Source organism: Homalodisca vitripennis, chromosome X, assembly GCF_021130785.1.
Source record: "Homalodisca vitripennis isolate AUS2020 chromosome X, UT_GWSS_2.1, whole genome shotgun sequence".
NCBI lineage: Eukaryota > Metazoa > Arthropoda > Insecta > Hemiptera > Cicadellidae > Homalodisca > Homalodisca vitripennis.
The window spans coordinates 23,612,855-23,628,362 of record NC_060215.1 but is presented as its reverse complement, the minus strand read 5'-3'; the positions used below and the strand labels follow the sequence as shown (position 1 = coordinate 23,628,362).

Here is a 15,508-nt window from a genome sequence, read left to right as displayed (position 1 = left end):
TTTTAAACATAAATAATATTTGTTATCATATAATGGCTATCTCTAAACATGGCTCCTTTTATGATCTTATCCAACAAATTAATACGTAAGCATAGCACAATAACTTAAAAACACTAATTAAACATTTTTTTATTATATTATTATAATTCATGCCATTCTAAACAGTATAATATATTACACTTCTTTACATTAATATTTGTTTATTAAAAAAAAAAAAAAAAAAAAAACAGGAAGATCAAAATTGGCCTGCCACCACCAATTGAAACGAATGCCATTAAGCATTTATCCAATTAATATGATTTTATTTAATCAATTTATCATGCATTTATCAGTTTTTGATAAATTATTCTTTCAAATGATTTTCACCCTAAAACATCAAATTTTGAAAATTCTCTATAATTATTACTATTAGAAGTAATTTGTTTTAGAACAGTTGCAGAATAAAGTGAACATTGCATATTATGTTTAAGAGTAGGTCAAGCTAAACCTGAACTTCCACTATCATCTTCCCATAATTAGCATGCATGATAGTTAAGCAGTTCCCACCACCTTGGATTTGTTGAGAAGCAGATTTAGGGGAGACCGCCTGACTTGTCTTAGCACCACCGTCTCGTTCATCCCCTTCCTCTGTCAACACACATGAACCGTACACTTAGCCAACTCATTCACAAAAATGGTCAAATAAGAATCGCCAAAGGAATATCCAAGGGTTAACTTAGTGATATCAAACCAACAGTCAGTATGTGTTCAGAGTTATTTAGCATACATTAACGCTATAATTACTTGCTTCTTTAAGAGATTTAAGTTTGCAGAATTAGAGTTTAGAGTTAGGAACAACATTAGTAGTAGTTCAACAGTTGGTCTCTAACAATTTTTTATGACATATTTATCTTTCAAACTAAACAGAGTAGAAATAAACTAATCTCCCTCTATAACATATTTATAATGAAAGAAAAGAAAAATCTGAATAATGTTCATAGCCTAATACATTTTGTATATATAACCCCATCTCCTGAAATAAAGAGTTATAACAGTGCAGTTCATGTATCTCCATCACTCATATATATAAAAGAACACCTGAAGTTTATTTTTGGCATTTTCCCAAAAGTGGGGAAGGAGCAACTCAAGTTTGAAACAATAATCTAATCTTGTGATCTATCTGAAAAGAGCAACAAAAACTAGAGGCAACTTGTTTTTTAATATGTTTTAATCTGGTAAGTTCTTAGTCTTTTGTAAAACATGAAAATTTAGTGCAAATTACTACAAAAAGTTGCAAAATCTGGGTTACAAAAGTCAGTCATAAAAATGAGTTGTTGAACTTGGCACTAACAAAATTATATAAATTTAATAACCTCGAAATTAAACTATGAAATATTCATTTCATATCATAATTTACAGAAATTAATAGTTAAAAAAAGAGAAAATGTATCCAAACACATGTATACCAAATCTAGTCAAAATCGGTCTAGTTGGGTCATGGTCGATGTTTATACACTCAATTTAGGATGGTTACTTTCAAAATGCCATATTTTTACTCCGGAAACCCTGTGTAAAATACTGGTTTGGATATTTCAAACCACTAAAACCAAGCTGTTAATTTTTGTACAGCCACAATACTTTCTCTTATACTATGGTGTGGGATAAAAATAACAAAAATTAAAATCACTTACCTGTTGTTTTTGAAGTAAACTCAATAATGTCACCTTGAAGCTCTTGACTGGCTTCCTTTACAATAGGAGAGCTAACCTCAGCCAGAAAAGGACACCGGCTGGCCGGGGTCTCAGCGTACTCAGAGGGGTTGGGGTCGTTTGGGATGCTGGTAGCTAACCTTGACACCACGGGACAATGACTCCCGAAGCTCTTCAAAAGGTTCAACCCGTAGTTTCGTACGTAGGCTGAGGGCAGCCGACTTAGGAATGGACAAGGCATTTTCTTTCAGATTACGTTGATTACAATTTACCTCTGAAAGAATAAAAACAAACAAAATTAATACAATTATTTTACTGATTGAATGCTCCAACTATACGTCAAAGATAACAACAACTGTAATTTAGTTATACATCAAAATGTTCAGACTCACTCAACGGGAAATGACCAAGTCATTGTGATAGTGGTTCATCAGATTACAACGTAGCATATTCTCAACAGAGCAGATTGAGATAACTGCCACTCAATTACTTCAAGAGTTAATCAATGTGTAAAAATTGATAGCTAGATTTGTCCCTCTTATTGATTTAGACTAGATATTTTCACTAGAACTTTGCTATGGTAGCTCGTACATAAAATACATCATGTATCAATATTAAATATAATATGATTAAAATAACTTAGTAATTCATCAATTATTGCTTATCTAGTTGCTTTCCTGTTATTATCTATGATTCAAGGCTAATGTACACATAAGTATATCTAGAATGTAATAAACAAATCTACTGTATGTCCAATCATGTATGGAATTTCAAATTCACTGTGCTCACATATACATTCTATTTTTACTTGCATTATTTCTATTTAAAAATGGAGGTGCTATATAAATTGCAATGAAAAATTTATGAAGCAGAATTTAAACAGGCATAATCGGATGGATACTTTAGTTTTTATTTTTATTGAGAAGCAGTTTACTTTTAACCTTACTCTGTCTTAGAACAGAAATCATACCAAATACAAACAATAAATGAGTTAAAATATTACAGTTACAATTAATACTGATAACAGAATTGGCCAACTATTAATATTAATTGAACTGCTAATAAAACAATCTTATTTTGATTAATTGTTGTGTTTTTTAATACATTTTATAATATAGGTAACAAAAGTGTTTCTCAGTCTTATAACCTCCAACATTGCACAATAATGACCTCTTCTACTGTAGACATTTTTATAATGAGAAAAATGGCAAAAGTATTGGCATTAAAAAACCAAATTTACCACTGATTTACCCCATAGTAGGGTAGTGAAATATATTTTCCAGCTCCATTTTATTAAACTAAAATCGGAGTTGCTAAAACAGCATGCACTCATTTGTGCAAACTGTTCCATTTTAAGAACTGCGACTCCTTTTGTGTTCTGATCTGTTGTTTTAATAAAAGGAAATTTGGATTATACCCATGGCTTCAAGCTACATGATATGTGAACCCAAGGTCTGTGGGATTGCTTACTCTTAAGAACAAATTAATACACAATTTGCAATATGTTCACCCTAGGACACATAAAACATCCTATTGAGCAGTTTAAACCTGCTTTCGTTTAAGGAGATGTGGCTCAAAGGCCGTTTTCTGAAAGTTGTTTAACCTCGAGAACATTTTACGTTATATTTTTACGAAGTTTAGTTGTATTAATATAAAAGAACAGTTCATTTACCTTTCCTTATTATGGTAAAGAGGAAAGAAAACCTAGAATACCATGACATGTCCAGGATAAATTAATCAGACTACTTTAAAAACCAATGTACTTCTTTCTTATTATTAAAATATATATTTTAAAAACATTTTTAATTATTACTGTGAGTTTACAATTTTTACATTTATAACGTCCTGTAATAAGTAATAATTTTTAGAGTGTGGATGGCAAAGTGGTCTGACGTAGGATTTTAGATCTGAGTTAGAGATATCAGAGGTTCAAATCTGTCTGTGTCCTTTGTACTTTTTATCAGTACCATTGGCCTTGTACAACATCGACTCCCGCTTATTCTGTTGTTTGATAAGATCCTTGCACAGGATAAGCAATATAAATAATAATATAAAGTAGTAAACCTAACTTTCCACATGCTTTAAGAGACTTATAAAATGTTGCTACATGGTTCACAAGCATGAAAAAGGAAACTACAGGTACCATTATAATTTCACTTTTACGTGAAAATTAATAAATTTTATAAAAATATTTACCTCAAATAAACCTTGCAACTAGTTTCTATAGGGTAAACACTTTATTTGTAATGTAATAAACAACCACAAGGCAGTATCACTGTAGTGTCCGATAATATTTTTCCAGGAGCAGTGAATATTTTGTTTTACTGTTCACTCTCTCTCTCCATCTCGGTCATTGATGATCTTTACTTTTTTAGAAGAGGTCTTTAGAACATCTGGATAAAATGTCACAGGCAGCAAGAGTTCAGGGGCTTATCTTTAATCCAGCTGAGTTCATTGTGTTGTCTCTTGTGTAGAGCAGTAAAATTTAAATTACTAAGAGAGTTACAATTCCTATGTGTAAAGGTCTATTATTTATTTCTAAGATGTTGGCATCATTACAGCGGAGTGAACTTTAAAGTCAAAAGAGAACTAAAGATATTGGGTGAGGATACTAAGTTGCATTTTGATTGGGTAATGAAGGCTCCTTTGAAACAGTATATAATTCAGATTTCATGAAAATTAATCAATCAATCTGTTTTGTATAACATGGATTAAATTGCACTCCCCCCAAAAATTAAAAATTGACGACTTAATATCCTTTAGACAAGAATTTTTGTGAAGATTCAGACTCTGATCAAGTAGCTAAACTAGGTTAATACATTTTTACTAGTTGTAGGCTTCATTTCTTTTTTTAAGTAACTATTTTTATAGGTCTTAAAAACACAAATATAAAAAGAAAGATATTTCTTGATAATAGGACTGTTTTAATCGTCACCTGAGAGTTATTCTAGAGCTAAGAAATATCCAAACTTTATTTGACCATTAGATTTTACACATCAGTGGCTGCTTGTCGCTAGGATCGTTTTAGTGAATAACTTAAAATCGTCTTATCATAAAACTTATAAAACTAGGAGTTTTGATCAAAAATGTTGAGTTTTTATAGCCTATACAACTTTTATTTTTTAATTTTAAATCAAATCATACCATAGACAGCTCTGTACTCATTAGATGCTTCTGTAGTATAACTTAACATGTGTGCTCATCATAACAAAGTTGTTACCTAACTTAATGCAACTACTAATTTTTAACGGTTATTATAATATATTTGAATTAATGTTTCCACATCTTTACTTGGCTCTATACTTGGTGAGGAAATACTTATGACTGACTGCTGGTACCGTCGTCTTCCGCAGTAAACCTATACGAGTACTGTACGTGTAGCTATGATTCATATAGTTAACACTCACTGAGCATTAATACTAGATGACGACTATTAAGGACAGCGACTAACTTACTGACTTTACAGTCGACTTTATAACAAACTATCTGTGTCCCAAAATCTTTATATCAGAGAAGCTAAGTCATGACACACATTTGATCTCCTATATACAGCCTGCTTTACCACAGAAAAATGAAATGTATTAGATTATATATCAAAGTAAGTAGCTAAGATCAGAAATAGGTCTCAAAACAAAAGTTTAGGCGTGGAAGCTACAAAATATCATCACTTACACCTATGAGATTTTCCGATGTAGGTGAATATGTTTTTGGGCTTAAAATTTCTAAATATAAAAAAAAACAAGACATATTTATATGAAAATCTACTTTACAAATAAAGTTTATCTCACACTGTCATAAATTCGGTTGTGTCCATTTTTTGACATACAGTACTCTTAAACACAAAATGAATATCATGGTTAACTAATTATACATACATTAATGTGATTATTAATGGCTTTTATTTGTGTACTGTTATAAGTTTTTAAAGTTAGTAACCAATGCATGCTTTAGTTTAAATTATTTTTAGTCTCCAGAGACTACCTCCCTTAGAAAAAATATTCAAATGAAAAACATAAAATCTGTTCCAAACTTCTATACCAGATGAAATCTAAATGTCATCCTTCTAGGCTACTCATTTCATTACTCACACATCACCGGTCATAGTAGTACTTATTAAAAAAAGGGATGTTAATGTATCATACTTTGACATAGAAATCAATTGATTTGAGACATATAATAGCTTTGGGCTCCCCAAATCTAAAATTGGACATACTACAAAAAGGAAGATGAAATGAGAAACAAGAGAACATGAGTTTATATTATTGTTAAAATATGAGCTCATGAAACAAGAAGTTGCAAGGAAGAAAATAATGATAATATCAACATAATTTTGAACAAGACAGGTCGAAAAGGTAAACAGTTAAATTATTTCATCAAACTAGGACTACCACAAATAATTAAATGTGCAATGATACATAGTCAATGAAAATAAAACCTTGCTTACACAAATACAGCTAGTTTGGTATAAATTGTACTAAAATTCTACAAAATAGAATTTTTAGAATTCTAAAAACCTATTGGGGTTTCTGGCGCTTAAAATATAATAGATGTAAATTCAATCCATATAACCTTAACATTGACCAAATATGTTATTTTATCTATATTTAACAATAGCTCTATGAGTTTACTTATGGAATTGTTCAATATTGGCCTACCTTTAATTTAAAATTAAACAAGAAATGTTGATAACCTGTATATCGGTCACCAAGACAGGTATCGAAAGGACACAGATATCCGATATTTCAAAATAGGTTATAGAGGTTACAAACACATTTTTTTTGGAAGCAGACTACAAATGCGTCAGAGCAGCCAACATTAAAATCCGAGAAAGGAAACGGAATAGCAAACCTACAATTTTATTTTATTTTCATTCCAAAGGCAACCAACCCCCTTTTCAATAATTTTATATAGCCAATTTATTTTGCTGATAAAATACCACTAAACTGTATCTTAAATAAAGAAGTAAATAAGTAATCATATAACAACAAGATAGTAAATAGTTTAAAGTAACAAAACATTAATAATTAAATTATCGCTATATTACAATCATGAAAATAGATATGCTCACAAGTAAAACACTTTATTATAACTATTAATGAAAGAAACATCCAGGCGCATTTTCAATGACAGCCGTTCCAAATCCAAAGCAATTTCAATAGCATGTATTAAAATATATTAAATGCCTACTGGTTTGAATTTGGCTGAAAATAGTTTGATAATTATTTCTGCTACGTTTAATATGGTTAAAATAAAGATTTTGGGGTTAAATTTCCATTCATGCCTTCAAACAGTTACTAACTGCATCGTAAAAATAAAAACATGTATCAGGAAACCAAATAAAGTAGGACTGTATGTATGTATATATATATATATATATATATATATATATATATATATATATATATATATATATATATATATATATATATATATATATATATATAAACTTTATTTGTAAAGTAGATTTTCATATAAATATGTCTTGTTATATATATATATATATATATATATATATATATATATATATATATATATATATATATATATATATACAGTTGTTAACATAAAGAATCATAATCAAGTTTGATACGTTATCAAATACATCCCTTGTAATAGTCCTCCAGGCATTTCTCTTCGGATCGCATGATTAAAAATTTGTATGTTTAGTTTCATAGCCATAGGGTTCTGTTCTATCTCCAAAATTATTTGTTCACTATCCATATAATACACATCAATAAAAAGTAAGCTCAATAATGAGACAATATTGCAAAATGCGAGCTGCAATCTTTCTTCCTATATTGTGATAAATGCGGTGTGTTTTTCACACATGTGGCCAGGGGAGGGACACGTGTGAAAACTAAATTAACTAAGGGAAAAATAGCAGGCTCTGGCGTTTCACCCCGAGGAGTAGGCTATACTTCCAACCCTTGAGCATGACCAAGCAGGCTCTGGCGTAACACCCCGAGGGGTACAATTCCAACCCTTGGGCATAACCAAGCATGCTATAACGTTACACACCCACGAGGAGTATAGTTCCAACCCTGAGGCAACACCAGCCAGGCTCTGGCATTACACCCCCGATAGGTATAGTTCCAACTCTTGGGTATGACCAACCAGGCTCTGCCGTTACAACACCGAGGAGTTTAGTTCCAACCCTTGAGCATGACTAGAGTCTGGTATTAATCCCCCCCCTAATTACTAAGAGGGGATTTTCCAGTCCTTGAACGTGACCAGGCTCTGGCGTTACACCCCCTAAGTGTAACGCCAAGGCCTCCGGGAGTTTTAGTTCAGGGGGGTGCATCTGTGGCGACCCTGCTCGGGGGGACACGTACTTATATCGAGAAGAGCTCATAATCTGTTATATTTTTTAACGTGTACAACCGAGTACTAATGTTAAGCTACATATTTTATTATTAAGGAAGTTATTAGTTCCCCCGTATTATAAGTACACAATTTAAAACATGTCTACAATTTGGATAAGCGTTTCATAATATATAGAATCCCACGTATATTCAAGGATCAAACTAATTAGAACAAAACATCCACAATCGGAACTCGGTGTTATTAACAGTTTTGGAAATGAAACATATTAATAGTAGGTGGATTTAATAGAGTGGTGTAAAAGGAAGTTGTCGATCAGCTGTCTGTGTTCCTCTGCCGCTACCGGAACTCCCTATCAACTGCTATCAAGTTCAGACTACATAGTCGCTGTGAGGATCCACTGTGGCCGCTCCGCGACGCTGGCCCGGTCCACTATTTATTTTAGAGCATCTGCCACTACCGGAACTCCCTATCAACTGCTATCAAGTTCAGACTACATAGTCGCTGTAAGGATCCACTGTGGCCGCTCCGCGACGCTGGCCCAGTCCACATTTATTTTAGAGCCACATTTTAAAGAGTTCTTGATTTTTTCGTTAGTTTAAATGTTGTTGACGTTAGCTTAGATGTACTTGTAAATGTAAAGTCTTTCCGGGCCACCTTAGCGCTGGCAAAACAAATCTTTATCATGTTATTGGATTTTTCGTGAGGAACGTTACAAAGAGGAGGGTTAGGGGATATAAAGTATCAGTTACACACAGGGAGTTAAATTAACGTACGATAGGAGGAGTGCCGAGTGCCGAAAAAGTTTCGAGAGTATGTATTCGTAAAATTCGAATAAGCGCGGCGTTTTGTAACTTGTTCCGGCCATAAAGTTAAGAAGTCCAAGATTGACAGCTGCTGCTATGTTTGCCCTACTAGTTTAGGAATGCAAAGTGTTTGGTGCATCAGTTTTCATAATTGGATAGTAACAAACAAAATAAAAACTAACTTTTCTTTTAAAGTAAGTACGTCACTTAAATACATTTACGTCATATTTATGTTTAGTTTAGCAGTAAAAATGCTTTGTCTCGCGTATCTGTTAATAACAAATAACTAGCCAAAATGTCTTCCTTCTTTAGTCTATAGCTAAGATTTCTTGGAAATTATATTCTTATACTTCTTTTTATTATACTTGACATATTGAAAAATTAGAATTTGTTTCATCATTAGTATCTATTAAGTGTCAATAACAAAAGAACGTGCAAAATTATAACTCTAAATCGAACAGTATTTTGTATATTTTGAATGTTTAAGTAAAAATTTCATAAATTAACACAACGAACGGATATAAACTAATTGACGTAAGATAGACTATACTTCTTGTTTATTTTGATTTTTGAAATATCCTCTAAAATGTTTGTTTCTTACTTACGGGAGTGCACGATTTATATTTATCAATATATATATATATACTATAAAAAAATTGTTTCGATGAACAGACGTCGCATATGATAAAAAATATATACAATGTTTCCAAATGTTATTAATGGGAATATTTATAAAATACAACACTTTGTTCAGATCATTTGGTTATCATATTTGTATTGGCAATTCATTACTTATTTAATTACCTTCTGATGTGTTTGTGTACAGAATTCTCTGTGTGAAAAAATATCCTACAATACACTTGTTGCTTGTTGGAGTAGCATAAAACTAGCAAATCATGACCATGTAAAATGTGCTGTGTCATTTGAGAGATGACACGTAACTCAACTCCACTTGACCTCAGGTCAGTGACACCGTTTATAGCTAAGGCTGCTGAGATTAAACAGAAATTTATTAACCTAAACCAATATATCTTCAACAATGTTAAACGTTTTTAAAGTTATTGATTATATTATTATTTCTGTGAAATACTTAAGAGATATAAAAATGTGTATTTCACTTATAGTATTTAAAGTCACCTACCATAATTTATTTATATATTCCTTCAAATTTAGAGATTGAGAAGAGAAGAAAGTATGAATGACATAAAAGTAACTTGGGGGTGACCCATAATACCCTCTCCCAAAGCATTTTTAGAAGCCGACACTTTTTGTAGATTACTGGTTGACCCTTTTAGTTTATTTTTTAACAAACGCTTATTACATATCTCGATCAAGACGTGTTCTCCATAAGCTAAGTCTAAAAAAAGTTTGTTGAGAATACAATTACCTGCAAGCAATTTCGAATATAAATGCATAAAAATCAATAAACTAAATTGGCACCAACTAGATTTAATGGTGGTTCATTATGAACGCATTATTCAAATTGTTTTAGTCATCAAATCCTCGAGGGCACAATCGTCTGGTGAACTGTGTAAACAATTGTGGTTTTTTGTCTCTACTTTCCGGTTTGTACTGTCCTTGATTACACAACAATACTTTGATATCTTGTAAAATCAATTGTATTACATAAAATCCTTACGAAACTTTCTAAGTACTAAGTAAGTTCTATATCATCTATCGTCTCAATATTATCTTCCTGTGCCTTAGTTTATTTTTACATTGTCTTTAACTTAACACAATTATATCTATGAAATTCAACATTTGACTGTGGCTATTATGAGTGCATTATAAGTGTACTAATACAAACTCCATCAGCGATAAACATCAAGTGGCATAATGTGATATATTTATCTACTTAGACAAAATTAAAGTGTAGTAACAGTAATAAACTAAGATGAAATGGGTTAAACTTTAAGCACAAGATTTTATATTCCAATCGTTGTTTAATCACTGTTTAGTTCCTAAGTATCACAGACTGCAATTATCAATTGAAGGAAATATCCGTTTCACAACAAACAATCAAATCGGAATCCTTGTAATTTGTGGCCCAAATTTACTGTGGTCATAATTCATCCATTCACTAAAGTATGTGCTACACATCGACTACCTACTGAATTCATTATTAATTACATTCGGCATTAAACAAAATTTTACTTGTTTTCAATACAATTTTAATTTCTTACAAACATTTTCATATGGATTGTAAGTATGATTCGAATAGATGTTTTAGGACAAACGCTAGAAATATTTTGCAGTACGGAATACCCACTATAAGGATTTGCTGTTTGGTCTTCTTCAAATTCTAACATATAATGTCCTAAAGGCGTTTAAGGCTTACCGTTTCTGATGGGTGGTGAGTGTTGAACAAAGAATTGAAATCGCTGTAAACGTCTCATATTAATTATCCACATACAGAGTATGTAAGAACACATTCTAAGGGGACTATTAAATGACACTATTACGAATTTTGCTTAGCGATCTGGTGGATATACCCTTATACCCGAGCTTATACTTTAGGTACTACTATCACTGGGTAGCAAGTTACAGGTAGGTGTTCAGGATCAAACTTTGAATTTAATCTTCTGACTTAATATATTATTAAAGTTATCGACACTTATCCTACTATCTAAAATAGTATCATTGTTTTATTTCTACACATTAAAATCCTGTGTATAATAGTATAGTCAAAAACAGATCAGTTTTGAATATGATTTTCCAGTGTCTTATATTTTGCAATAATTATTTACCAAACTACAGAATCTTCATCGGAACATAATTAGAACACAGCAGAAAAAATGCAAACCAAATTATTCTCAGCCAATGTAAACCAGCAAGCATAAACTGCTTACACGTTAACTTACTACACGTTATTGAAATCGCTTTGGATTTCGAACAACTCCCATTTCAATGCGTCTGAAGGTTTCTTTAATTAATAGTTATTATAAGTGTTTTGAAAACTATTTAAAACTAGATTTCTTAACACCATTAATGTAATGTCAATATTGTGGGCCATAAATGGGTTTCCTTATAATTATGCAGAACAGGAAACATGTGAGGTTCATTCTGATAGCACACCTTTAAAGACCTGTCATTTTTTAAATATTAAAACACATAACACAGTAAATTTGTGTAAACTTACGTTGTAATTTATGAAATTTTCCAAATATATTAAATTTTGGCTTAAAATGTGAAAGACCTGAGGTCAAAAGTTTCAAACGCGATTTAGCGACATAATAATAATAATACTTTATTTCCACCATTTAGAAGACAAATACAAAACGATTTACATTCTTAGGAAATAAACTGACCAAAAATCAGTAGCTGGTCAGTGTAACAAAAACAAAACAATTTACAAAATGAAATAAAAAGAGTCCTTTCCTAGTAATAAACAATATTCCAGCCAACAAGCTGCTCTCCATGACGTCTGCATATGGCTAAAACGTCCAGAGACATATAATGATCAACAGTACATATACATACATACATACACACATACATAAACATACATATACACACATACACATACATACATACAGTATACATAAATATACAATACAATAGATAAAGTTACCATTCACTAACCTATAATCACAATAAATCTGATACATTATTATAAATTTGGCCAATACTAATTACAAGGAAAAATAACAAAAGTTGTAATAGTGGTAAAATAAAATAAATTAAGAAATCTGTGTACTATTTGAAAAAACTAAAAACCGAATATTCAGCTAAAAACATTTGTCAATTCACCAATATCAAGATGTGTCAAAAGCCAAGCTTTCAGCATTTTAGAAAAACAATTCAAGACATTGCATGATTTTATTTCGCTTAGAATCTGATTAAAAAGCTTCGGTCCTATATACTGAATGGATTTCCTAAAAGATTCTTTGTTTACTTTTGGTATTCTGAAAATTCTGTTATTTATACTTCTGGTCCTGTGCAACAAATCATTTGTTCCAACATTCCCACTGCGCAAATAAAAAATTCTTAATACTTTATATACATACAAATGTTCTACCGGCAAGATTTTTAACTGAACATACAGGGGGAAAACACTTTCTCTTCTATTTTTGTTCAATATTACACGAATCAAGTAGTTTTGTGTTGTTTTTAATTTATTGATTAAATACTTGTATGCATCTCCCCAGCAATGTACAGCATACTGCAACCTTGATTGTATTAGGGCAAAGTCAAACGTTTCGCTGTAGTCAAGGAACACTGCTGTCGTGGGTGTTCCATGAATCAGTATCTTGAATCAGGCATTGCTTGTGATGGTAATTGTTGTCAAGCGATAGTAAGTTATTCCTACCAAGGTTAGGCAGTAGTCTGACAAGTACAATCTATTCAACCGCCTTTGAAAATGTCGAGAACAGTTATATCGGCCGGTAGTTTTCTTCTTTGGTTTCATTTCCTTGTTTAGGTTTGTATAAACTCTTGCTTGTTTAATTTTTTTAAGGAGAGATGCCTTTTGTAAATGATTTGTATATTACAAATACAATGGGGTGTGTCATTTCATCATCACAAGTTTACAGTAGTTTCGAATAGAGTTAATCAGCAGAGCTCTGATTTCATAGATTTAATTATTTAGCTTACTTTCGCAGTGTTTCTTTATGGGATACAGCTGTCACATGATGAGCCACATCTCTGTTTCAGTGATATATCTACCTCAAGGGATATATTTGTGAACAGGGTATTTCTTGTAGTGATAGGTGGTTCAAGTTATTACCAATAAATATCAGCTTCGGTGGAGGTTTCACCAAGATTGAAAGTTCGTCAGTGGAAAAGACTTATCTGGAATAATTACACAAACAGGTTGAAAAATTTAACTGAGATACTTGCTACCACAAACTCAAACATCTACTTTCCACCAAAACTAACCCTGGTCAAGCCACTCGGGGGTCATAATGTACTGAAGGAAGTAACCGTTTAATGTGGTGTAATAGATTTTTTAGAATATTTTTTTAAACTTTTACACTTATAGGTATTTAAAATAATTATACTGGATTCAAAAACAGTAAATACGTCCACTCCACGTGAAATTGCAGGCTTTTAAATTAGGACCTTTAGGGAATTAGATTCAAGCAAAAACTGCTGAAGATAAAAATGTGAAATATTTACAATATGTAGCTTCAGGGAATAACATGTTTTCATTTCACTTATGATAGCAGTAAATTATATTTTTTAAACTAAATATAATTTAAGCAAATTACATTTTTAACCATTTATTTCTTCGATTTTCGGTTGGTTTATTTTTTTATTTTAAAGGAAAACGTTGATCACAGTTCTTTAAGATTAAGATAAGAGTGTTAGGAACTTGAGGCACAATTTTGTAACGTCTTATAATAAAAAAATAAACTTTAACTAAAAATATAATATTCTTATGTCATAAACGAATATATGTTACTTCCTGAAAGTGTTACTCATGTGCACATTGTAGTAATTTCACGTGTTTGTCTTCAGTCGTTTTTATTTGGCCCTGATTACAAAATTGTCTAAAATTCCCACTTTAAATATCCATCGCGGAGTAAAAATCTGTTTAATTTTTTTTGTCTCCAGGGAAGTTGTCTTAAGGGGCTATGAATCTAAAGTAAAACTGATGTTTCAATTTAAAATGTTTAGTCTGTTTAAAGTTTGGTTTGACATGTTTTAAATTTTGCTCCTTATTTCGATATGGGGTTACATAAGATTTAAAAATATCAAACCCCACTCTCATAATTTTGCGACCCTTCATAAAAAATCCAAAGGTGCATAAAAAACCTTTATTTATCGAAATAAAATTTTGAACCTTAAAATACTATAAGTCAGTTCACGTTTACTAAAAGATTGCCTAATATTATATTAGATCATTGAAATTAAAATACAAAAATTATACTACTTGAAGGTTTACTGAGGTGTTTGCCAAATAAAGCTTCAAAGGTACTGAAAAATGTTGAAATATCAATGCCCTTCTATTAATTATTTGGTCAAAAAGGATGTACAAATATAATATTTGAATAAGTAAGGGGTTTCAAAAGTCAAACGGAAGGCGAAGAGCAGCCTTGTACAATATGTGCAACACAAGTTTAAATAGTAAACTATTATCAAATTCCGATGGACTTTGTGCTGAGTAGTATGAGGTGAAGAGGGTTCGATCTAAGACAGAATTGTATAAGCATTATCGAACCTTTCGGAACAACTGCAACACTGTTGTGGATAACACATTCGTTATTCAAATCACGCAGTGACAGTGGAGCGGGTTCCAAGGTCAAGTCTTCCACCCATCTGACCCGACCTTATCAGACAGCACTGATAACAAGCGAGCTGCCAAAATTGCCATCCGGGCTAACTTATCAAATGATAGCATCCTTCAACTGTTCAGCTTGTGGTGACCCAATTCTAGCTACTTTTACACTGGCTTGTAAAGTTGCGAGAAAACTTGCGCAACTGCTGTCATAAAATGTGAACAAGGATAAGAGATTTTATCACGAATACTGCACAAGTACTTGTAACAGCTGCATCACTGGATACTGCAGAAGCTAACGCAAAATCTGTTCACACACGACAGTGAAATCTCGGCAATGTTTACAGCTGAAATTTTAATATCCGGCACTTGTTGCGACACGGTACTCTACGGGTATGTTTGCACTAGTTTTGCTGTCTGACACTCGTCACGACACAGCTCACGGTACTCTATGGGTATGTTTGCATTAGTTT

The 15,508-nt window shown here is 31.8% G+C and overlaps 1 protein-coding gene across 3 annotated transcripts in view; it reads right to left on the bottom strand.

The window, feature by feature from the left end:
- The window catches only part of LOC124368783 (5-aminolevulinate synthase, nonspecific, mitochondrial-like), a 43,664-nt gene that overhangs the window by 19,350 nt on the left and 8,806 nt on the right, over window positions 1–15,508 (bottom strand). Inside the window, exons 1-3 of one of the 3 annotated variants that reach the window (XM_046826150.1) lie at window positions 6,344–6,476; window positions 1,671–1,962; window positions 550–627 (exon numbers count right to left, since the gene is read on the bottom strand). In XM_046826150.1, coding sequence (XP_046682106.1) covers window positions 550–627; window positions 1,671–1,929 — 337 coding nt within the window. In that variant the 5' untranslated portion in view covers window positions 1,930–1,962; window positions 6,344–6,476. Of the gene's footprint in view, window positions 1–549; window positions 628–1,670; window positions 1,963–6,343; window positions 6,477–15,508 lie in introns of those variants that run through there. The other 2 variants (XM_046826151.1, XM_046826152.1) reach the window with 2 other exon arrangements.